Source organism: Hoplias malabaricus, chromosome 5 (assembly GCF_029633855.1).
Source record: "Hoplias malabaricus isolate fHopMal1 chromosome 5, fHopMal1.hap1, whole genome shotgun sequence".
NCBI lineage: Eukaryota > Metazoa > Chordata > Actinopteri > Characiformes > Erythrinidae > Hoplias > Hoplias malabaricus.
In genome coordinates, this window is record NC_089804.1 from 33,173,269 (window position 1) to 33,197,449 (window position 24,181).

General features: G+C 41.4%; 3 protein-coding genes across 5 annotated transcripts; 1 reads left to right on the forward strand and 2 right to left on the reverse strand.

Annotated features, from left to right (window-relative positions):
• Window positions 1-1,682: 1,682 nt before the first annotated feature.
• Window positions 1,683-14,592, reverse strand: usp49 (ubiquitin specific peptidase 49). Of its 3 annotated transcripts, none has more exons than XM_066672435.1 (8): window positions 14,278-14,592; window positions 12,793-12,903; window positions 11,368-12,075; window positions 9,971-10,778; window positions 7,301-7,499; window positions 7,085-7,193; window positions 6,695-6,900; window positions 1,683-4,508 (listed from the first exon to the last, which is right to left on the reverse strand). In XM_066672435.1, exons 3-8 carry the CDS (start codon window positions 12,000-12,002, stop codon window positions 4,405-4,407), a joined length of 2,061 nt encoding a protein of 686 aa, XP_066528532.1. In that variant the 5' UTR covers window positions 12,003-12,075; window positions 12,793-12,903; window positions 14,278-14,592; the 3' UTR covers window positions 1,683-4,404. The 3 variants fall into 3 exon arrangements, with proteins under 3 accessions (XP_066528532.1, XP_066528533.1, XP_066528534.1); XM_066672436.1 differs by having other exon boundaries at window positions 14,129-14,592; XM_066672437.1 differs by lacking the exon at window positions 14,278-14,592 and adding an exon at window positions 13,970-14,014.
• A 1,350-nt stretch (window positions 14,593-15,942) lies between these two features.
• med20 (mediator complex subunit 20) lies at window positions 15,943-18,058 on the reverse strand. The gene is made up of 4 exons (XM_066672960.1): window positions 17,901-18,058; window positions 17,303-17,448; window positions 16,570-16,823; window positions 15,943-16,424 (listed from the first exon to the last, which is right to left on the reverse strand). The coding sequence occupies exons 1-4, from the start codon at window positions 17,912-17,914 to the stop codon at window positions 16,200-16,202; spliced, it is 639 nt and encodes a 212-aa protein (XP_066529057.1). The 5' UTR covers window positions 17,915-18,058; the 3' UTR covers window positions 15,943-16,199.
• A 361-nt stretch (window positions 18,059-18,419) lies between these two features.
• On the forward strand, window positions 18,420-24,028 carry bysl (bystin-like). Its single transcript, XM_066672065.1, has 7 exons — window positions 18,420-19,123; window positions 19,999-20,149; window positions 20,692-20,830; window positions 21,339-21,472; window positions 21,584-21,744; window positions 22,547-22,649; window positions 22,991-24,028. Exons 1-7 carry the CDS (start codon window positions 18,862-18,864, stop codon window positions 23,340-23,342), a joined length of 1,302 nt encoding a protein of 433 aa, XP_066528162.1. The 5' UTR covers window positions 18,420-18,861; the 3' UTR covers window positions 23,343-24,028.
• Window positions 24,029-24,181: the final 153 nt, after the last annotated feature.

Sequence of the window (24,181 nt, forward strand, 5' to 3'; positions counted from 1 at the left end):
GATCGAGTGATGGATTTTTAAGCCTTTAAAAATCCATCCTTTGTTCACATTAACACATTCTTAAAGGGAAGGTCTACCATTGTGGGCACTTGCAGGTCTCTCTGGTTGTTTACATTCAGAATCGATGCGTCTTTTAATGTGGAACGGTGTGTTTGTTACTTTCAGGTGCCTGAAGTGCAACTTGTCTGTGCGTTTTTATTCACCCTGAATTACCACAGAAAGATTTGTAATTTGAGTTGTTTCGTTTTGTAGCACTTTTGGTAACGCAGATAGCCGTCTCCGAGTTTGGAGACATTTCCACCTTAAGTGAAATGTGTATAGGTGCTTCTTAATGTTTTGAGTCTCTCTGTTCTCTAAAAACCTCCAGAAACCTCCATGAGGAGGGAGGGGGAGAGAGCAAGAGAGAGAGAGAGAGAGAGAGAGAGAGAGAGAAACAGAGAGAGACTAGCATAACAGAAACTTGATTCTAAAATGTGTCTCCAGCCTTCCTGATAACTTGGAAATCAATGAGACTTATGATCCTCATCCAGCCAATCAGGAGGACACACAAGACATTCCATTCAATCAAGCGCTGGATTATGCAGGATCAGTTCTGATGAATCCACTTTGGGTCTCCAACAGCTCTCCCAGCTGATCTGGTGGTCCAGTAATCCTTGGGTCATTTTGCCGCGGCCTGGGCGATAAGTGACACATGTACGAGTGGCCAGCTGCCGCTCTGGTTCTCGGCCTGGTCCAGATTAGACCACAGTAACACCACTCCACTCCACTCTACCGCTAATCTGCACCGGGATTATTACTCTTACATTCTACCCACCCGTATTCAGGCTCAAACCACCGACAAGCCACTCTGCAGTGTCCAACTGGGGTTAGGCCCCGTCCACAGGGATCCGGATATTTTTGAAAATATTTTTGGAAATATCTCCATCCAGATGAATATGAAAATGGCTGCATTCTTATGCCGGTCCATTAGGGGGCCAAAGTGTATGATGAGGTCAACCAGCTTCACTTAGGAACTACAAAGCATTCTAATTCTACATCTCCTGCGATCTTTAGTAAAAAAATGAACATTAAAATAGGTGAAACAGAGCTAACACTGAGAAACTGGAGGAAATGACCTCTTTCAGGCTAATAATTAAAACAGTTGTTGATTCAGGCCTGTGAAGAATGACCTCAGATGAACTAAAGCAGTGCTTCTGGAGCGTGTGTCATTTCAACAGAATCGCATCAAGATTAGTCAATGACCCACACACTGAGTAATACACCCTATATATGTGTGTGTGAGAGAGAGAATTAGAGAGAGAGAGAGAGAGAGAGAGAGAGAGAGAGAGAGATGCAATATCTATCATGTGGTCACTGCTGGGTTACTGATTTATTTTTATCTTGTATACGGTTGAAACTGGCCCTGGGTTAAATGTTGATGTCAGTAAACGATGAGCTCTGAATTGAAGGGGGGTTCATTCTGACCTCTGCTGGTGATTTGTGTAATTACCCTCATCTGAACATATGAGGCTCAGTGTAAATCTAAAAATATCACTTTAGTTCTTTTTCTGGAGCTAATCACCATAAACACCCCGAATAACAGACACTGCACCAGTTCATTTTAAATCATATTTATGTAGTTCATTATTATGTTTAAAACTCCCCTGTTCACTACATAGTGCACTATTTCAGGTTTAACTTGGTAAAAACATCTTAAAACTGAGGCAGAATCATGTTGTACATCTTTAATCACTATCATCAGGCCAAATTTACGCCATCAATAAAGTTGATAACAGGTGCTCTCACAAATACAGAACAGAAAGTCATGGGATCAGGGGTCACCTCAGGACGGACACACGCACACAAAAGACATTCAGCGTCAGTAGATTGTTCAGTCATTAATGACTAGTGTAAATGATTTTTTCCCTACCCTATGAAACCCATTTCTTCCTGGAACAGAAATAAACAATCATTTCTCTGTTTATGGCAGTAACACATAAAAAAATGCGACTTGGCAATAAATCATCGCCCCAGGATGATGCCTGAAGGGGTCACTCATGTCCACAAAAGGGACTCTGGGTCTACACTGGATTCTCCTCTGATAAAAAGTGAGTTAATTGTAGAAAAACCTCTGCTTTCTCACCGTGTGGTAAACAGTGTATTCAGCTTCTTTGAAACTGCGGACTTCAGAAGATTCAGAAAATGAACATACAAACACAATCTGGAAATAGGAGAATATTGTACACCACAGGGTACAACAGCAGTGTAAGAGGAGCTTGTATCTCCCACTGAAAGGAACAGCATAGGCCCAGAATCCCCCGTACGCGCCTGATGTCTACTTTAGATCCAGGACTAAGTCAAAGCTCTATAATTGTTGTGATGTGATAAAGAGTAGATTATTTCTCATACTAAAGCCATGTTTCAACAGTGTTAATTTTAATTCCATAATCAGAAAAACATCCACATTGTCCCTCTGTACCTGGTAGAGACGGGTTTCTATCCTAACCCTCCCCACTCATTTTATTTTTGTTGGTTTGATTTTGAGCACAGTACTGTTTCCCTGTCGCAAGAATTCACTGTCCACATTCGGAACATCAGTTCAGTAGAAAAAGACAGACCCTTATCACAAAGCTGAGGAATTCCTGATTTGGAGTGTTTCTTTTCCTGTAGTAAAGTGGACGATGGCATATTGCTGTCTGTGTTGTTTTAAAGGCGCTAAACATTTCCCACCTCTCGGGATCCACAGTGCCGGAAAATCCTCCAGTTTTTTACAGAAAACGTTTCTCTAAGCCTGCTTAACCATCACTGAACAGAGGGGTGGACTAATACTAATGCTAATTCTGAAATGTATCAAAAGAAAAGCCCTGAACTGTTCATAAACAGGAGATAAACTGAATCATCCAGCTCCGTCCAAAAATGAGATTTTTTTCATAGCTACTTTTCAAACAGAACAATTTGTCTTGTCTGGAAGCTACAACTGTTTCAGGATCCTACAGTTCCACCGTCAGCTCGGAGAACTTTAGACTGGTCAGTTAATGCCGTTAAAAGTGCTTTTTTCTGATGGAAAGTCCTATTTCTCTCAGACTGGACTGAGGTTGTACTCCCTCTTTTTACCCTCCCATACATTTCTACTGTGGTTGTTCCACTCTCCTCTTTTCCCCCAGAGGTCGTTTGGCACAAGTTTTACACCAGACACCTGACGCTAACCCTCCATTCCTTTTAAACCTCCTAAATTACATTCTGATGTTAAAAACATTTCTCATGTAGAAGTGAAGCTGATGAGACTGCACTGGTGATTCAGACACGTCCCCCATCACAAGTTTACGCTGAACAGGATTCGTACCTGGGCTTTGTGAAGTTTGTCCAGCAGCTATGAAAGCGCTCACTTGTGGGCGGAGCCTGGATGTCAATCATTGTGGGGTCAGAGATTTCCACCCCTCATTTGTTTTTTATTCATCAACATAGCACCCAAAGAGTTTAATGGATGAGAGAACGAACGAGTTCCTGCAGGTCAGGCCCAGAGAGCCTAAAAATGCCCTGGGTTCAGACCACTCTCTCACTTCATCCAGCCCTGTCTCACTCTCTTCTTTTCCCCTCTCTTGCTCATTCTTTGAGAGTGAATATAAAAAACCTCTGAAATGCAGTTGCAACAGGGCTCACATGATTAATCAATTACAATCAATCAGTTTTTCCATTTAATTTTTACATTCAGTTAAACCTGAAGCCGTCAGACATTTTCTCCACAGATTCTGCTTCATATTATAAAATAGCTGTTATACCTAGAGGCCTACTTAAACATGTTTTTTAAAAGGCCACCCCGGTGTGAGGGACCTGCTCCTTGGAGTGTAAACTGGTTTAGTCAGGGACAACAGAGCATTTTCTAGATTGTTTATATAGAAAACAATCAAAAATAATAAAATCAGTCTTTCTCTTGGTGAAAAGGACGGCCTGCTCCTTTTAATTCTCAAAAGTGTGTTCTCATATTTTCAAAAATTATTCTTCATCAGAACAATCTGTAGAAACCCGATTAGTAATGTGATGGATCATGACAGCCCTGCAGCTGTGGATCTGAGTGATAAACCCAGCCTAAAAGCTCAGTTAGGCTTGGATTAAAAATACCTCAGTAGAGAAATACACCTATGAACACACCTGTGTTGGGAAATCAAAGCTGTGTCCTAAACCAATGTCAGGAGGCTTTTAGAGTTCTGGGTTTTATAAAATGGAGCCCAAAACCTGGTCTAAGCATGTTTGGGTTGTTAGGTCCAGCCTAAGTGAGCCTGTATCTGTCTCAAACACGCCAGTTTGTGTGTGTGAGAGAGAGAGAGAGAGAGAGAGAGAGAGAGAGAGAGAGAGAGTGAGTGAGAGAGTGTCTGGGCAAGTAGAAATTGGGTCTAAGCACACAGCTGTGTCTGTGTGTTTAGTCTGTTATGATGACCTCTGTGTGTAGAACAGGATGTAAGCCTGAGTGCTGCAAACCTCCTCCACGCTACACACGTTCATCTCTGAGTCGTTACAGTGGACCCAGAAACCTGCAAAACACACACATACATATAGAACAGTGTATAAATAACAAATAGGATTTAAACGCTTTTTACAGATCTGGACGTCAATCAGATGATTTTATATTATATTATATACACAGAGAGAGAGGGGTTGGACAATGAAACTGAAACACCTTGTTTTAGACCACAATAATTTATTAGTATGGTGTAGGGCTTCTTTTGCGGCCAATACAGCGTCAATTCGTCTTGGGAATGACATATACAAGTCCTGCACAGTGATCAGAGGGATTTTAAGCCATTCTTCTTGCAGGATAGTGGCCAGGTCACGACGTGATGCTGGTGGAGGAAAGCGTTTCCTGACTCGCTCCTCCAAAACACCCCAAAGTGCTCAATAATATTTAGATCTGGTGACTGTGCAGGCCATGGAAGATGTTCAACTTCACTTTCATGTTCATCAAACCAGTCTTTCACCAGTCTTGCTGTGTGTATTGGTGTATTGTCATCCTGATACACGGCACTGCCTTCAGGATACAATGTTTGAATGATATGGCAGCCCAAACCATCATTGATCAACCCCCATGCTTCACTCTGGGCATGCAACAGTCATCAGCGAACAATACATGTTTCACATTGTCCACAGCCCAAGACTTGTGCTCCTTGCACCATTGAAACTGACGTTTGGCATTGGCATGAGTGACCAAATGTTTGACTATATTGACCCTGTGGAGATCCGCTCCCAACGAACAGTTCTGGTGGAAACAGGAGAGTTGAGGTGCACATTTAATTCTGCCGTGATTTGGGCAGCCGTGGTTATGTTTTTTGGATACAATCCGGGTTAGCACTTGAACATCCCTTTCAGACAGCTTCCTCTTGCCTCCACAATTAATCTTTGAACTCTGGTATGCAATTAATGAAGACTGGCCACCAGGCTGGTCCAATTGTCCAGCCCCTCTGTGTGTGTGTGTGTGTGTGTGTGTGTATATATATATATATATGTGTGTGTGTGTGTGTGTGTGTGCGCGCGCAATATTTAATGGAACATTATGTAACTTACATAATTTTTATCTTAAAATTGCTGCTTGAAAATCGTTCATCTTATAATGAAGAGAAAGGAACCTCAAAACTGCACTATGTAATTTCTGAAGCAGAGTAGGAAACCAACCCCCTTCTCTCCTCCTCCCCACAAATTTCAATAGACTACTGTAAAAATAAATCACACTAGGGGGTGCCCCAGGAGCAAAAACCCCAATGTTACCTAGTGTCCCTTTAATACTGTGTAATATTTGATACTATACAATGTGCAATATTTTAATCCACCTTTGTGCCATATCTCATCTCTAATATTCCATGTACAAAAACATTTAGCTGCAAATATTCTTCAGAGTTTTTGATATCTCCCACATGTTTTACTATATTTTTAGATTTGTATTACTTGTTTATAGTAATTACTAAGTTTTTCTTTTGTTACCTCTGAGTACTGAGTACTTTGCTGTTGTAAAACTTTGAATTATCTTATTTTAATTTGGACATGAAGTTCTCCTTCACAAACATCCAAAGCTTTCTATTTAGTGACCCGTCCCCTCACCACACACTCGCCTCTGTCCCACTCTCCAGCTCTGTTTCATCTCACTGGACAAACCTGTTTATTTTTGAGGATCTTCCTCTCCTTCAGTGCTGCTTTTTTTGACAAAAATTACACATGAACCCACTGGCTTTTCTTTCACATGTAACCAAAAAAAAAAAACAGTCTTTTGTCTTCAAAGCCAAGACCCTCATCATCGACTTAAACTTCCTGACGAACTTGAACACATTATTTTTTGCTCCTGGGGTACCCCTTAGTAATTTTTATTTACTCAACACTACTGTAAGCAATGATCAAGGAAAGGCAGGGGTTTTGGTTTCCTACCCTCCTTCAAAGGTTACATAGTGCAGTTTGGCAATGACAGTGCCTCTATTCTCCTTATTACAGGTCAGTAAAGCATTACAATTATTTTGAAGCTGTAATGGTAAAAATATTGCGTAGTGTTCCTTTTTAAAATATTTCTCATCTAATTCTGAGAGTAAACACATTATTTTAAAATTATTTGCCTGATTTTACTTAAAATTTGCTGGTACTGACCTTTCTGAATATATATGTGTGTGTGTGTGTGTTTTTTTACTGGTAAAACTGTATCAGAACCCTTTAGCCACCCACTGTCCGGCCAGCCACTCACCTCCCTCCGTGTTGTAGCAGTAGGCGGTGTAGTGTCCTGAGCCGAATCCTTTCCCATGATGCATCACCACGGCGGAGAGGTCGTAGGTGTAGGCCTGCCGCTGTGGCGAGGAGTGAGAGTCTGAGCAACAATACGGCGCCATGTCCAGAACTTGATCAAACGCCACGTGAACTCCAATCTTCTCCCTGTGGTTCCGACCCGACCAGCTTCAACAGAACAGAGCATGTACAAGGGAATAGACTTAACACAGCGGTTTAGAAAGGACAAGGACACCTCTCCAGTAATGAGGAGCCAAGACACGACCTACTACTTTAATGTTCTCTAAGCTACTTGTATGATTTAAACTATTTGGTGTATGGGAACACATGCCCTGTGTTTAAAGTAACGTACCGGAAGCGTTTAAGGTGGAGCCGCAGCACCTGAGGTAAACGGTAGATCAGCAGCTGTTTACACGCCTCGGACAACGCCAGCGGCTTATGGGATGACTTACGCCTTTTTCCTAATAAACATACACACAAAAAAAAAATTAAATAACAGTCAAACTACAAGACATTTCTCAGTGAATTTTGTGAGTGAGCATCTCAGTGTGTGTGTGTTTGTTCTCACTGTTGCAGTAGTTGCAGGCGTAGATGCAACCTTCCAGTGCCTCGGTCTCTGTGAACTTGGCGAGCATCTCAGTGAGGGAGCAGCTCCTTTGGCACGAGCTTGTCTTCCCCAGACTGTGATAACGCTCGGGAAACTCCAGAGACAGATCCCAGAATGGCTCCACTGTGTTTGACTTGTGCTTACATGACAGACACGTCACCTATAACACACACGATAAAGCACTGCAGAGATGTATTTGGTTTTTGTATGATCTGATTGGCCAGCTCACTCAAATTTCGTCATACATAAGTCAAAAAATATAACGTATTGCTTCAGGATCAACTTGATTCATATTTCACATTCTTTCTGACTAAAATCTACAAATACTGCAGTTTCATACTGGTTTATAATCACAGCCCTTTGTTACAAAACTGCACAGATCCATACCGGATGCAAAGGGTGCAGCAATTTTGGAAACCCTGCAGATTTTCTGTGCAACACCAGCAACGTCTGAAAAAGCACCACAACTAGTTTCTGTTTTAGAAAAAACACACTGCTGTCAGACAGACCTTCTTCAATACCACCACAAGCTCTTACATGGCTTTATTCTGCTCAGAACCCCTCTGTGAAATGATTTGAGCTCCTAAACCTCACAGTTCAAACCTGTGTTTACTCCTGCTCTTTTAACTGGTGCACAACTGATGGACACAATGTGTAAAATCTCTACAGAAATAAATGAAACACAATGAGATGTGCTGAAAGCATCTGCGCAAGAGCCTGGGCTCGCTGTGCTAAATGCCAAGCATGGGTTAGAGCTGTACAAAGCCCTCCAGCAGTAGTTCTCAGCTCAACTGAATACCTTTGAGACAAGCTTGAGTGCAGAACTAGACATCCACCATTAGTTGCAGACCTCACTTATCTTATAACCCTTGCTCTTGTAATTCCATGCCATCAAATAATCACTGCAAATCCCACATTGTGAAAAGCCTTCCCAAAAGAGTTGAGACTGTTACTGCAGTGAAGAGGAGCACACTTCTGATTAAAGCCCTAGTCACACAGGGTATTTGCATTTCGCTTCCCCTCGCACCATGGCTATGGCTACCTGCGCTAAAAGCAGTTCTCCATTTTGGTTTAGAAGAGTGCTGGTATAGTAGCAGCAGCAGACACAAACAGAAGTTACTTTTACCGTTACTTTTTCATGTGTTGTATTTTGTAATCCACACCAAAAGAGTTGCATAATATCTCCAGATTTGAAACTATAGCAGTCAGCCCTGCCTTGTGTGTCTCAGAAAGAGCAAAGACAGTATGGAGCACATCAGAAGACAAAGACAGAGTAGTGGCGCTATTGGCCAAAGTTCAAAATTGCAAACCTTAAACTTCAGTCTAAAGAACTATTTACTCGGAATATGATTTTGCATTTAAAAATAAATAAATAAGGGGATGCAATTTTTAAACCGTCACACCAAGTCCAACGTATGTTTTGTCTCAACTCTGAAATCACGGTGGTGCAGCAGGTAGTGTCGCAGTCACACAGCTCCAGGGGCCTGGAGGTTGTAGGTTCGATTTCAGCTCCGGGTGACTGTCTGTGAGGAGTTGGTGTGTTCTCCCCGTGTCCGCGTGGGTTTCCTCCGGGTGCTCCCACAGTCCAAAAACACACGTTGCAGGTGGATTGGCGACTCGAAAGTGTCCGTAGGTGTGAGTGAATGTGTGTGTGTCTGTGTTGCCCTGTGAAGGACTGGCATCCCCTCCAGGGTGTATTCCCGCCTTGCGCCCGATGATTCCAGGTAGTCTCTGGACCCCCCGCGACCTTAAATTGGATAAGCGGTTACAGATAATGGATGGATGGATGGAGTAGAAGTGATAACGGATTTATCGTTTTACTTTAAGCACTGCAACTAAACGACACACACTGAATACCCCCCAGTCTACAGAACAATAGGGAGAGTTCAGCACTGTGTCCGAAGGTAACTGGGGGAGTTGTGGCTCTGATTCTGCATGTTGTTCCATTCATTAGCAGGGATATTTTCTTTAACTGCTGATGTTTAGTAGTCAGTTACTGTTCTTTAAGTTTTTTGTAAGGAAATTTGTTCATGTTTTATCGTAAGCTGATTATGGAATGTTGCACTATATGGGGCTGCTTCTTCTTTAAAAGATACATATGAGTTAATCTGGTGTGTCTAATATTGCATCTTGTGTACACTGCTTGTGGTTTTCAAGCAGTGATTTTCAAGGTAGGTCTGCAGTTTTCGTCCAAAATGCAGAAAATAGAACAAAATCTGATGCAGCGTTGGTGTGAAAGACACCATTAATATGCATGTGTTTTTTCATTCGTTAAAATCGTACTTTGTGTAAGAAGGCTTTGCATTTATTCGCAAAATTCACCTGCCACTGTGAATCTCATTGAAATGAACAGAAATTTGCAGGCAAAAATTTGCAGAGAAAAGCCCAATGTGACCATGGCTTAAAGCCTTTTTGAAGAGTTGCTGGTGAAGTTTGTGTCTACAAGCCTATAGTGGAGTTTATGCTGACAATATGGCATGTTCCACAGATCTGGGATTTATCCTAATCCTAGACTTAAAACAGAAAAAGGCTTTGAAAAGAAGAACAAGACCACACTCCAAGATAAAAACCGATGGACATTAATTAAGTCCATTTCATTGTTCAGTCCTGAACCCCACAAGTGAGCCTTACCTGGCTGAGCAGCTGTCCATGGAAGATGGTGTTGAGCACCTTGAGCACCTGTTTGGAGAGTTTCCTCTGGGTAATGGGGATGAAGATGCGCCGTTTCCGGCTGCCATCCGACTCCAGCTCCTGCTGCACTTTGTCGAGGAGCTCACAGAGGAACTCCTGAGCATCCTGTTGGTCATACCCGCGGAACGCCGGGATGAGGTTCCAGACGGAGTGCAGCATGGCAAAGGGTGAGACCAGGGTCCAGCGGCCAGACCACATCACGCGAAACAGTGTGTGCAGTTCATGGCAGAGCGACACCTGCTGGCGGGAGGAGCACCGCGGCTCTTTGGGCTGCACCAGTTCTGAGGGGCCATGGTTCTGTTTGCCCAGGGGCCCAAGGGTCCCTCCTCCAGCCATGACCCCCTGGGGGCGGTTACTTTTGGCCAGCAGCTCCTCTGTCTCACACAGGTCCAGCGTGAGGAAGCACTCCCGGAATTTCTGCAGATGACTGAGGACCTGGAGGATGGAGTTCATGTAGCAGGTGTTCCCCAGGTTCCGTAGACCTGTCACACCTGGAGCTAACCGCCGCCGCCGCACTGCAGATGACGACACGTAGCACCTGCGGAGCCTCGGCCCACTGCCGTGGTTCCGGACCGGTTTCCCAGGCTTGTTGGACAGAGGCTGCAAGGGATGCTGCAACTGTCGTTTCTGAGGGTGATGTGGAGGAAGATGAGGATGTGGTGGTGGCCTCTCTGGGGGGTCTCGGAACTTCCGTGGGATCAGGGCCAAGGTGGGACGAGGAGCTTGTGTTAGCAACCGAGCACTTTTCCTGGAAAGAGAGGATTAGTTTTCTAGTTAGATACAGCTCTTGCATCATGACTAGCAAGTTAATTCTTGTATGGAGAGATCAAGACTAAAGTGGGACATAAGCTGCCGTAGCCTGTGCCATTCTCCTTCGCCATTATGCACTGCTGTATTCACTGTTCTGCAAAGACTCTGCCCAAACAAGGGCTGAATCTTAAGTATCTTCCTCCACCCTATGTAATGAACAATGTAGGTCATTTACAAATGACAGTTTCTGCACTCAAAAAAAGCCTTGATTGTTTTTTGTGACAGAAAGTAGTTTACGATGCTGGGAAAAAAACAAATAAAACACTGGCACATATTTTCTTCTATATCTTCATACACTCTATGACATCCAAATCAATGTCTGAGGAAATCTCTTGCCATGAATTTCCTGCTGTCTGTAGTCTCTGTAGAGTGGAGGAGTTCTGTTTTTCTAGACTTCCTGAGTCCATACAATTCTAGCTGCTTTGTCACTTTTGGTCCTGATCCTGAAAATAGCTACCACAACTCTACATCACACAATTTTCTCAGTAACGTCCCATATCAGACTCTATTAATAGCATGTACTACACCTTGGTGGCACACTGGCCTGCTCCTCCATCAGCCTCTTCTTCACCTCCCTCCGCTGCTTCCTCAGCTCCTCTCGCTCCTGCTCCACCTTTTCCTCACGTTTCCTCTGTTCTTCCAGTTGCTGGTTCCTCCAGCGTCGAAAAGCTGCAGAGATCACGGCTCTGCGCCTGTGCCACAGAGCCACCTGCGATCCAAAACCTTCATTTCCGACACGGAGTGAAGAAGGAAAAGAGAGGAAAGGAGGAAAGTGAGGAGAGGAGAAAGAGAAGCAACTCTCTCCTGAGGAGGACGACGAGGAGGAGGAGCGGAGGGAACGCTGTCCAGGGCTCCGTACAGTGGACAGTGCCCCTCGAAGGAGCTTGAGGTCTCCCTCTGCGTTATCATTGAGGACATAATCTCCGCAGGCGAAGCAGAATACATCCAGCTCGCGAACCTCCATGGCCAAAGGGTGCTGCGTCTTCTGGAAGTGCCGCAGGAAGTGCTCCTCCATGTAGTGTCCGCACGCCACATGGGAACACTTTAGACACGCCCACACGGACTCGGCCGTGCCGCAGTCCATGCAGTGCCACTTCTGCGGGTTCAGGATGGAGTGGTCAGTGCCCACACGCAGACGGACCACATGCTTGCAGCGCTCCATCGCTGCCCAACGCACATGTGCTCTGTGCTATCAGAGTCAGGAGCCACGCCACTCAGCCATAACGACCCACCACCTGGACACAGCACAGTCAGAGAAATTCTATTATACATTTAGAATGTATTTTATAAAGTTATGAATAATGTGACATTAATTAAGCTCAGTTGTGTGCTAGGGGCTGTGAACACTGGCCTAGAGCAACAGACAGCCATCCCCGGCGCCTGGAATAGTAGTAGAGATATGTAGAGCAATGTTGAATTTTTGCAGCGATGGAACTGAGCCCTGTACAGGGTGTGTTCCTTCCTTAGGTTCAGTGATTCTGGGTAGATTCAAGATTCACTGCCAACCCTAAATAGAATTAATCTTTTACACAAAATGAATGAATGTTGGATTTTAACTCACTCCATCAACCACAGTTGTCTCTGGACACAAACAAGCTGACTAACCAACTGTCTGTCTGTAACTAGACGTTTAAAACAAACTTCAGAAGAATTTCTTTGCCATGTGTGGCCTCATTTCTAAAATCAACATAAGGTGAATTATGGAGATAAGATTTGTGTGTGAAAGAGCTCATGAAGTTTCAACTCCTGAAAGAAGGAGTGTAGCATTCTGGTCTTCTTTCACATTACTGAACGAGTAGATAAGGTTCAGACGGTAACTATAAATCTACAAAGTGCACCTATATGGTATATACTTCATATATCATCTACATTCCCTCTGTCAGGATCTCTGCCTCCTGATTAGACACACAGTGAACTGGTGATTCTAATGTGATTGGATTTTGTCGACTTACTCTGAAAGCAGTCTCATAAATGCTTCAGTGGATGTTTGTGGAGCATCACAGCCTTTAAATTGAAAAACTTCAAGATCCACTTCAGGTCAACAGCATAGGCCTCATGCTACACTGTGACAGAAAAGGAAGAAATGTATATGTTCTGGTAATCCATCATAAAAACACAAGTCTAAAGATTATAAACCATCACAGTAACAGCTCATCCAGGTCAAACAGCTGGCTTATATCAGAGTGCAGAAATTTATCTTAAATCAAGATTTAAAGGGGTTCATGTAACAGATTTATTTTATATTTAAATTCTGTGTCTCACATTAACTTGAATTTGTGAAGAATTCTAAATTCAGATTTTACAAACCTCACTTAAACAGGCTTAAGACCTGAATTGTTTGGGCAAGTTAGTTTAAACCTCAGAAAGTAAGTTCTCAGCAAAGCTGGATAACTTAAGCCAAACCTTAAACTTATCCATTAGGATTGCCCTTCAGCTTTCCGTTGATTGGAGCCTTATTTGGGATCAAATTATCTGCCCATTTTTTTATTTTTAGGCAACCCACTGTTTACTCAGAAAAAGTTCTAATAAACATACTGTTAGGTTGTTTTGCATGTTAGCTGTCATTCTTGCTAACTAGATTGACTATGTGATGACATGCTAATTGTAGAAGTATTATTTGCCTATCGTTAATTAGAAATATACAGTTTAAACGATGAAATTTCAGATATTTAGTTAAAAAAAAAACACAAAACATGAAGCGTGTTCATGGTTGTATTGTTAGCTCTCAAAAGTGGGCAACGGTTTTTGCGGAAAAAAAACAGTTAAATATAAAAATTACCATGAGATAAACATTTAGGATCCCGTTATTAAAGAATAACGGGAAGTGTAAAAAAATGGATGTGGTTCTTATTTTCGTTAAAGACAACGAGACAGCTCGTTGTTCTGAAGCTACTTTTGTGGAATTTTCCGTTCCTCCTTAAATGTTGCAGCAGTTTCATGGTAGTGCTTCGAGCATCAGCATGTAACTGCTGCCCCATTTAAGGTGGAACGGAAAATTCGAAGGAATACCACATGAAAAAAGAAGCTAACGCAGCACTTTGTATTACAACATGTTGGGAGACATGGATTAATAGATTCCACATCGTAAATAACCCACAATAAATGTGAAAATAATGGTAAAAACATTACAATATCTGGTTAAAAACACGTCAACGTGTATAGAACGGTATCTCTCCGGCACTTTCCTTCTCTTCACGCGCTGACTCTATAAAAACAGCGATTAATCCACCTTTAAGCTCGAATAACGCAACAAAACAACCCAGAAAATGTGTCAGTATATTTTATTACCCATGGGTGAGCCAAGGTCCCGGATTAAAATGACCAAATCTTTAGGAACGAAGAAATTTGACGTGCTGAAGCCGGTTAATTTCGAGCTAAGAGCTAAAGCTCGCCATCAGAACAAAGGGTTTCCCATACACACAACAAGCAGCACTTACAAAATATAAACTTCTCCCACTGATACAGAAACACAACGAAGGCAATATCCACATCCCTTTCGGATTATTCAGGCTCTTAAGTTTGGAACGAAATCATGCTTTCACCGGATTAACTTTTGTTTAAATTTTTTAAACAAAAAAAGAACAAATCCGATTATAAAAACAGCATATGCCCGGTTTAAAAACACAGGGAAACTTTTCCCATACTCATCGATAAAAGTACAAATTTAAAACCTCTAAAAATCAATTAAATCCATTGTTACTTGTATATTTTCTAGATTTCCCCCTGCTTTTTAAAAAACTGTGCGGCTTTTATTTACCGCCGTCATGAGCTGTCACTGTATCTCGGCTCAACCTAACCCAGCGCTCTCGTTGGTCAGAAAGTAAGAGGAGCCGCGCTCTCATTGGCTACCTACACGCCCATCAAAGCAATATAGGCGGGTCTAAAATGAGTTAGTGCATAGATTTTAAAGCTGCAATCTCTGCAACAACAGTGTCCTGCTGCTGCGAGTCACCCTGTAAAGCCTGAAATAGTCATTCAATCAGAGTTGTCCAGTCAGATTTGCCAGATTTTACACACAAGATGTCTTTCTGTTCACAGAGGCTCAAAGATGTGGTTCTGGCTCCATGGGCTGCTAACCTGAGGGGACATGGCACACAGCTTTAAAAGTTAGTGGAAGGAAAGAGAGAAATATCACTGAATATGGAGCGGTATCAGTCACGACTACAAGTTAGGCAGAGAACTCGCAAGCAATAGGAGACCTGCTTAGAAGACATTTTCATAATCAAATTCTGATAAAGTTATCTTCAATGATTATTCTGACCTAAAACTCCTTCAACATAGACATGCTTGCGATCAGCAGACAAATCTGCTTGAGAAAACAACACAGCACAACCCCATGTTACACCATTCTTACACTTTTCATGCAAGTACATAGTTCATGTAAGATTACATGGTGCAGATTTAATGTTGTTTGTCTGTAAAAGGTTAAGTGTTTATATCATACAATTATTTTATTACAATTATATTCATACAGAGCCCTGCTGGTGACATCCCTTAAAGGGGTGAGAATGATGGCCATTGATTAAACCCTCAAGAAGTCCTCTCTGCTCAGAGTTAATGATGTATATTTCCACAATAAAATTCCCCCATGGCTTTTATAGTGTCTTAGAGGTAACCACTTATTGTCCCTTCATTCAGCATACTGGGATCTATGAATATGCAATTAGTCTTTGCTTCTATCTCTACAGATGCCTTCACCGTTTACTTACCTGCAGCTGGTAAGCCCCACCCCAGAGTTGAAGGATTGGTTCCTTATGTATGAAATCCTGTCTGTCTAAATTGGTTTTGGAAACCTACAGTTTCAAAGCAGAAATACTCAGCTACTGTGTGAACATTTTTTTTTAAAACTCAGTATAGGCCTTCTAGAACAAACACCACACACATATACACACACACCAGCAAGGCTGGATTTACCCTGGAGAGGGGGTTTAAAGAGTCATGCGAATGAGATATTCAGTGCATTGGGATGACTTAAAACTGAACTGTTAAGTTTATAGCGTATTACTGGATGGATGCTATGGTTTCCCCAAGTAGATGTTTTGTTTTTTTGTAAATAATAATGACATACAAAAACAGTAACCTTTTTTAGGTAACTGCTTTATTTTTAAAGAATACATTTTATATAAAAAGGCAGAAATATACAAAAGAGATTATTCTATTTTCCAGATCCCTTGGTGACAAAAAATATTACATAACACTTCAAGACACTCACATTTGAGATTTTCTGACATAATATTTCTTAGCTTTTATGAGTCTGTCTGTTTTGGTTGTAAGAAACTGTTATTTTTTTTTTTTTTTGCTTTTTTTTTGGTGGGGTTTTGTGTGTTTGTAGATTTACTGTGTTGAGTGTGTGTAGATTTTATCGGACACTATTCCCAGGCAGAACCTGTTGTTTCCGTACTTTATTGAAGACTTCTAGGTACTGACTCATGGTGTCCATGCAGTCTGCTGGACTGAAGAGTGCTTCTGGTTTACTGCTGAACACTGAGGGGAGTTCGGGGACATTAGAACCAAGAAAACTCTGCATGAACTCCTTCATTAGGTTCCAACAGTCTCCAGGAACCACACACGCACAGTACTCCACCTGTCAACACATAATAATACAGTCTTTAAAAAGTAAACACAGAGACGGAGAAATACAGAGGGTATTAGTGTATTACTGGATGCATAATTGAATCTATTACTGTTATTAGTACATTAATGTGTGTACTACGAATTGTAATCCAGACCTCGACAGAAATGCCTCTGGTGGTGGAGCTCGTGGTAACCGTTCCGATCTTTATGAGGAAATCACAGAATCGGTAGCGTGCTCCTCTGCTTTCAACCTTGTGACCTTTGGAGTTTTGGAAGTGACTCTTCAGCTTCACCATTAGGACGTCAAAGTTAGCATCAGCAATGAGATACGGCCCTCCCTCAAACAGAGCCAGGCAACTCAGTGGGGTCTCAGAGTTGTGCATCACATACAGCAGCTTAGAGGGCTGACCTTAAAACAAACACACACACACACCTTGATAAAACAAAATACACAGAGGCACAAACCATAACCCAGAGACCAATCATACATCTATCATCATCTGTCAAATGCCATACTGTAATTATGTTCCTACCTGAGCTGGGAATGCTGGGAATTAAACCCTAGTCTACAGTGTAGAGGGTACTGCTGTTACCCACAGTGTAGTGTAGTTTACTGTAGTTGAATTCTCCAATTACAAGGAGCACAAAGTGCTTTCGGACTCAGTGTGGGGGTGGGTGGACGTGTTTCCTCCTAGACATCCCACATAATACACAACTCTTCTGTAGTTAACTGCAGTTTGCTGCAGTTTAATTACAGTAAAGCAAATTACAGTAGGTTACTGTAGATTCATGTAGTGATGTTGTGGCCATTTCTGTGACTAACAGTAATGTAACACACTGTAATTCAGCGTAGTGCAGTTGACTGTAGTTTACGGTAGTTTAATTTACCGCTGGCGTTTCCCGTGGCGTGGTACGTCTCACAGTCCACATAGAAACTACCCTGCCGCACGGCTCCCAGCTGCTCCAGCTTTTTATGAAGCTGGTCCACAGTCTGCTGTACACTCTTCCCCTCCAACACTGGCAGCTGACAAACACTATAGCACAATACACCCAGATGTATTGATTTCTTACATCTTTAGAAGCACTATAAAAGCACACAGCTGGAACGTCCTGTTTCTAAAAACATTGTGTTATACTCTACAAATTTACTACAACTACGCTACACTACAGTACAACAGGTATCCGTCTCTAAACACACACATACACACACACGCATATTTATATTGAACAGGAATTATTATTAAAAACACTATAATGTTAAAAATATCCTGGTGAACTTCAATGTGTTAAAGTTGAGTTTCTGTATAAAGCACAATAGATGAATCCTGCTACAGTTCCAGCACAAAGAAATATAAATACGGGCTAAATATTAGTTTTCTTATAAGCTGTACGCGAATAAATTTAGTAACACTTTAAATCATGAATTTAAACCATTGCTGGCGTTATTAAATTGATTACAACGCGTTATTTTTGTTTAATTTCTCACCAAGTCACTCCCATTCTCGCAGCGCGGACACATCCGGGGAACACAGCATGCGGCTACAAAATAAATAAAACGCACAAAATCACTGTTTGCACTTTTATTTGTAAAACACGCAGAAAAAAAATATTCACAAACGGTGTCGACCAGCAGGAAATTTTTAACTAGAAAAATATCAGAACTTTATTATCTTATAAGAATGGTACAGCGCTACATTCAGTCCCCAGACAAAATCTGCACCCCTGGTTTCCGGTCGCCATCTGATTGGATGAATGGGAAATATCAACATCATTATTATTATTATTATTATTATTATTATTATTTGTTGTAGTAGTAGTAGGCGGAGGAGGAAGATTGATAGTAGTAGTAATCAGGGTAATAGTAACACTTTCTTCTTCTGTTTAATTACTGGCTGCAAGTTATATTAAATTAATTTATATTATTTATGGTGTGCATGTATTTCTTTAGCCCTGTGAAGGACTGGCGTCCCCTCCAGGGTGTATTCCCGCCTTGCGCCCAATGATTCCAGGTAGGCTCTGGACCCCCCGCGACCCTAAATTGGATAAGCGGTTACAGATAATGGATGGATGGATGTATTTCTTTATACAGTCCCTTTTTAAATAAACCAATTAGCTTTGGAAAAATAGGGAACAACATGCACTGTTATTTTAAGTAAGATTAGTTATTTTTATTTTTCACTCATTAAAATTTCTGCTAAAAGACAGACGACCAGTAAAAACTGTTCTGACGTTGATTCTGATTTTTAAAAATTATTTGGTTTCTATTTCTGACGCGAAATGTGATTTTTAATCAGGCGGTGCCTAGGCAGCCGCGGGTTTTGGGGTCTTCCGGGTGCAGTTTACGGCGTGGTAGGGTTTCGGCGATACACAGGGAGCGTGAGATCCACGTGGAGTTGTATTTGGAGGCGAACCGAGCCGAACACTGTGTGTGGGTTAACGGGTTTACTATGCCGAAGGTAAAGAAGTGTAAAGCCGAACCGAACCGGGCTTCGGTCTCTCTGTCGGATCAGATTCTACAGTCCCACTCGGTCCGCTCTCAGAGCAGAACCAAGCGCACACACCAGCAGCAGGCTGAGGAGCAGGAGGAGTATGTGGACGAGAAACTTTCCAAAAAGATCCTGGAGCAGGCGAGACTTCAGCAGGAGGAACTGCACACGGAGTTCGGGCTCTCAGCGGCAGAACCCAAGAGGAGCCCGGCCACGGTTCTGGGTAATGAATTTGTCTGATGTCTGCCTAGTTGTTTATCAGCCAGGATTTTTCTTTCTGTCTTTCTATTGGCTTATCTGTCTGTCTGTCTCTCTATCTATCTACATATCTCCCTGTCTACCTACCTATTTTTCTGTCTTTTAGTCTAGTTTTGTATGTGTTGATGTATAAATATTCATGGCTGTCTATAACTGTATACATTTGTTTATTTTTCTATGCATCTGTTTATGTTTCTCTTCTTTCTGTCTGTTGCCCTGTCTGTCTACCTTTATATTTTTGTCTTTCTGTCTATTTTTGTATGTCTGTCGACATGTGTTTACTGTGTTTATCTCTGTCTGTTTTTCTATGTATCTGTTCATATGTCTATGTCGGTCTGTCTTTCTGTCTGAATCGTGTGGAGGTGGGGTTCCAATGCTATGTTGTTGTTAATGTTTGAAAGTGGAGATGAAGGACGGTGTCCTCCACAGCAGAATGACTTCATTTCAGTTTCTTGGTGAAAGCTGAACTCTTGAGGAGAGACTGTTGGATTGAGGCTTGCGCTGTGAACCATGGGGGCTGTTCCACAAAACAGAATTAATGAGTTAGCTGGATAAAATTAACCTAGAACTGAAGACCCTCAAGTAGCTGTCGTTCTGTTGGACAAGCTTTAATTTGGGCTTAGGTTATCTTGCTTTGGGAAAAACAGCCCTTTCATCACTCACCTGTGAGGTACATGTCCCTTATTTTTACTCAAAAAAAAAACAAAACAAAAAAAAAACATAAAAATTAGTCCCCCTGTTCAGGAGTACCTATAATATTGCACATCTTTATCTGTTTGTGTGTGTGCACGTCCTTTCAGCAATGTGATTTTAAATATGTATATATCATTATTATTCCAGGTCCCAATTCTCAGGATGTGGAGTCTGATGAGGAGTGGCCAGAGCTGGGGTCCGCGGTGGGAGAGGAAGTTGGAGACGTTACTGAGGTGGAGGTGGACCCCGAGGATGAGAAAGCCATCCAGATGTTCATGAACAAAAACCCACCTGTCAGGTAAAGAACAGCTGGACAGCTGAGGACTGTTGATCCAGGCTGGGCTGGAAGATATGATGAATAGGACCGGTTAGGATTGGTTTAGAATACTGACTAGGGTTCAATTCCCAGCTCAGGCAGAAACTATGTGTTTACATTACATTTACTGCTTTTTCAGATGCTCTTATCCCAAGAAAAGTACTAAGAGTTCAAAACACACTTTACTGTTAAGCTAAAAAAGCACTGGATAAACATAAATAGACACAATATAATTTTAGTGTGGTACCACACCACAGTCTTTATAGGTATAAGGAAAGAAGAAAAAAAGAAAGAATTGCCATATTTAAGGTATACTCTTGTTTGTTGTGTGTAAATATTGGATTCCCAATTAAAACATCTTTTGAAGTACTTATGTTAAGCACATATATGAGTTACAATTAATTGTACTCAAAATATTGTACTTATTTTTTGTTTACATTGATTATATTTCTCTGTCTCGCTCTCTCTCCTTTTTTTATATATAATATTTTATGTCTGTATATATGTATTTGTGTGCTTTAAAGGCGGACTCTAGCTGATATAATCATGGAGAAGATCACAGAGAAGCAGACAGAGGTGGGCACCGTGATGTCAGAAGTCTCTGAGGCATTCGTACCACAGCTCGACCCCAGAGTTGTGGAGGTCTACAGAGGAGTCAGTAAGGTGAGGCAACCTACACAACTACAGTTCCCAGCATGCCTTTCACTCTGACTCTAGAACTGACTCTGTGTCCGAAATGGCTTCCTATTTACTTTTCCATACATTACTTGCTACATAGTGCACTATTATAGGGAACTGAATACATGAGGTTAGTCAAATATTTGGGACACAACTTCAGCTTGGGTATGTGCTGTTCCCTAAAGTATATGGTTTGTACACTACATTGTGAATTGTATGTGTGCATTGAAAATTTTCCACAGTTTTTCGACAGTTCTACAAAATGGTGGAACACAAAACCGATACATTGTATCATGAATAGGGCACAGTTTCAAATGCCGTGTGAGGGAACCTTATAAAAGGCTTCAGTACTTCTTGTTTATTTTGTGTATTTCAAGTGTATTTTGTAATTTCTGTGTAACTTCATACATTTGCGCCTCAGTGAATATGTGTGTGTGAACTTCAGGGAGTATTGGCGGACCCTCTTTGACTGAAAATTAGTGTGTTGTTTCAGGTTTTGTCGAAGTATCGCAGTGGGAAGTTGCCCAAAGCTTTTAAAATCATCCCAGCTCTCTCCAACTGGGAGCAGGTTCTTTACCTCACAGAACCAGAGAACTGGACTGCAGCCGCCATGTACCAGGCCACACGGTGGGTCTGAATGCAGCAGAACAGTTTTTTTTTTTTAAACTGAGGAGGATCTTTAAATAACGTTTAAATTGGAGTGTTGTAGTGTGTGACTGCTGTGTTGTTGTGGTGTAGGATTTTCTCGTCTAATCTGAAGGAGCGAATGGCTCAGAGGTTCTATAACCTGGTTCTGCTGCCAAGGGTCCGGGATGACATCGCTGAATACAAGCGGCTGAACTTTCACCTCTACAGTGCCCTAAAGAAAGCACTCTTTAAACCGGGTGCCTGGTTTAAAGGTGAGATCAGATACTCCTTCTCCTCCTCTTTCGTATTCCTCTCTTTGAAACTTCTTTGTTCTGTTCAGAGAGGGAAGATTTTAAACAGACCACTCAGAATGCTTTTGTTAAATAAATGCATTTCTGAAACAAATTTTCTCTGTTATTCCCAGAATGTAGTGCTCTGCTGTGTTGACAGGAATATAGGGAATATATTTATTTGGGATTATGTAAAATATCTTATTTAAAGTCTAGTTAATTGTAGTTATAGTTAATTGTATAGAGACATGAGAAATGGACACTAGGAGGCAGAAGTGTTCTTACACTCTTTATCTGCTGCTCTGGATTTTGCTGTTTATTGTTAGTGGCTCCAAAAAAAAAAAAGGGTATTCTGTGAAATTTTTCTGGCCACTCCTCCCAAATCACACTGTTCTGTTCCTGCCTTAAACACCTGATCCAGATAATCACTCTCTATCTGTTTCTTACAGGAATTACACTAAAATAATGAGCCTAGTTACTAACCTCCTGCTAGATTTAACCCCTTGATTCCTCATTCTCAAAGATACAAAAACCTAAATTGTGCTTTAAAAATGACAGATTACATTCACTTAACTTTAAGAACAATACAGAAAAACTGGTTGTGGAAATCCAACGCTAGCTGAAGAGCTCAGTCGAGAGAAATATTATCAGCTGGAATTCAAGGCTAATCATAGAATATTTAGGGAGTAACTTGAACAGTTACTTAATAATCCTTAGGAGTTCAGAAAAACAAGAATTAAAATTAAGATTAATAGTCTATAATAGATTACTTATTGTTTTGCAGGAATTCTGATTCCTCTGTGTGAGTCTGGGACCTGCAATCTGAGAGAGGCCATCATCATCGGCAGCATCATCACCAAGTGCTCTATCCCAGTACTGTACTCAAGGTATAAAACACACAGACACTATCACATCCTCACCAAATGCTTCATCCATATAGTGTTCTTAGTTTACAAAACTTCATGCAGTATCTACCTCTTTATCAGAGAGAGAACCATCCTTTTGGACCATCGTAAGATTGTTTTTAACCAATTCTTACATATTACGTACATAGGGTTTGATACCTTTTATTGTTGATTGTACTTTTGCTTAGTTAACTAATATTGTCTAAAATCAAGAATTATTGTGTAATTTAACACACAAAGAAATTGTTTCTGCTGATTGCTCACAAAGACACAATATGTGAAGATTATTTGAATGCATAAGTATTCCTCCTGTCTCTCCTCAGTGCTGCGATGCTGAAGCTAGCGGAAATGGAATACAATGGAGCGAACAGTATTTTCTTGCGCCTGCTGCTGGATAAGAAGTACGCTCTGCCATTCAGGGTGCTGGACGCTCTGGTGGCACACTTCCTGTCGTTTCGTTTGGAAAAGAGGATCCTTCCTGTGCTTTGGCACCAGAGTCTCCTCACGCTGGTACAGCGCTACAAGGCCGACCTGGCCTCAGAGCAGAAGGGAGAACTGCTGGAGTTGCTGAAGATACAGAACCACCCACAGATCTCAGCAGAAATCAGACGCGAGCTTCAGAACACAGAGGCCAGGGATGTCGAGGACGTCACTCCTGTGATGTCATTAGATTGAGAATTAATAACGAATATGAACAAATATAGGACTCTCATGTCTTCTGTTCAAACTTGTACACATGTTAATAACTAACGTTGATAACAATAATTTAAACAGTTTCCAGTTATCAATATGCAACATATAAAATGGACAGTGATAATTATAGGTACCTGAATAAAACAGGTATTGAGAGTGTTTGGTGTGAAATTATTTATTTGTAGAAATAAAACAAAACTGTTTTGAGTTATGCTTAGTGGAGGCTAAATGCACCTCAGAAGAAATAACCCGCAAGGACAAGGGGTTTTGTTCTTGTTCTTGCAGTGTAAAAAGGCCATGGCTTTTCCTGCTACATGTGAGTTATTGGGTCTAGTGGGTGTTGTCTATGAACCAGATGGATAAACAAATATAAATACATGAGGAACTTTCAAAGCATGACCTTGAATTGTCGAGTGAGGGTCATATATCATGTACATTTTAAAACCTGCCCCAAAAAAGAAAAAATAAGTGTGTACAGTACCAGTTAACCTTATGTCTCTGTATTGGAAGCAGAGGTTGTTTATTGTATTGCCTCTTTCGGTGTTTGTTTTTCTGTTTTTTCTTAACTGGTTGGGTTTCATTCAGCGCACGTGACCAGCTTTCACTTCAGTGTTTATAATAGTACCTGAGGTGTGTGTGAAGTGGCCTAAATGAAAGTAAAAGTTTTTTCCCAAATATAAATAACTGCTGAGTAAGTTTTTATAATCCTCTTTGTGGATATCATTATCATGAATATAAAAGTATATGATATGAAATATAAGTCTATTAAAATGTTATAAAAAAAAATTACACATTTTTACAAGCACTGAAGTTCTGATATA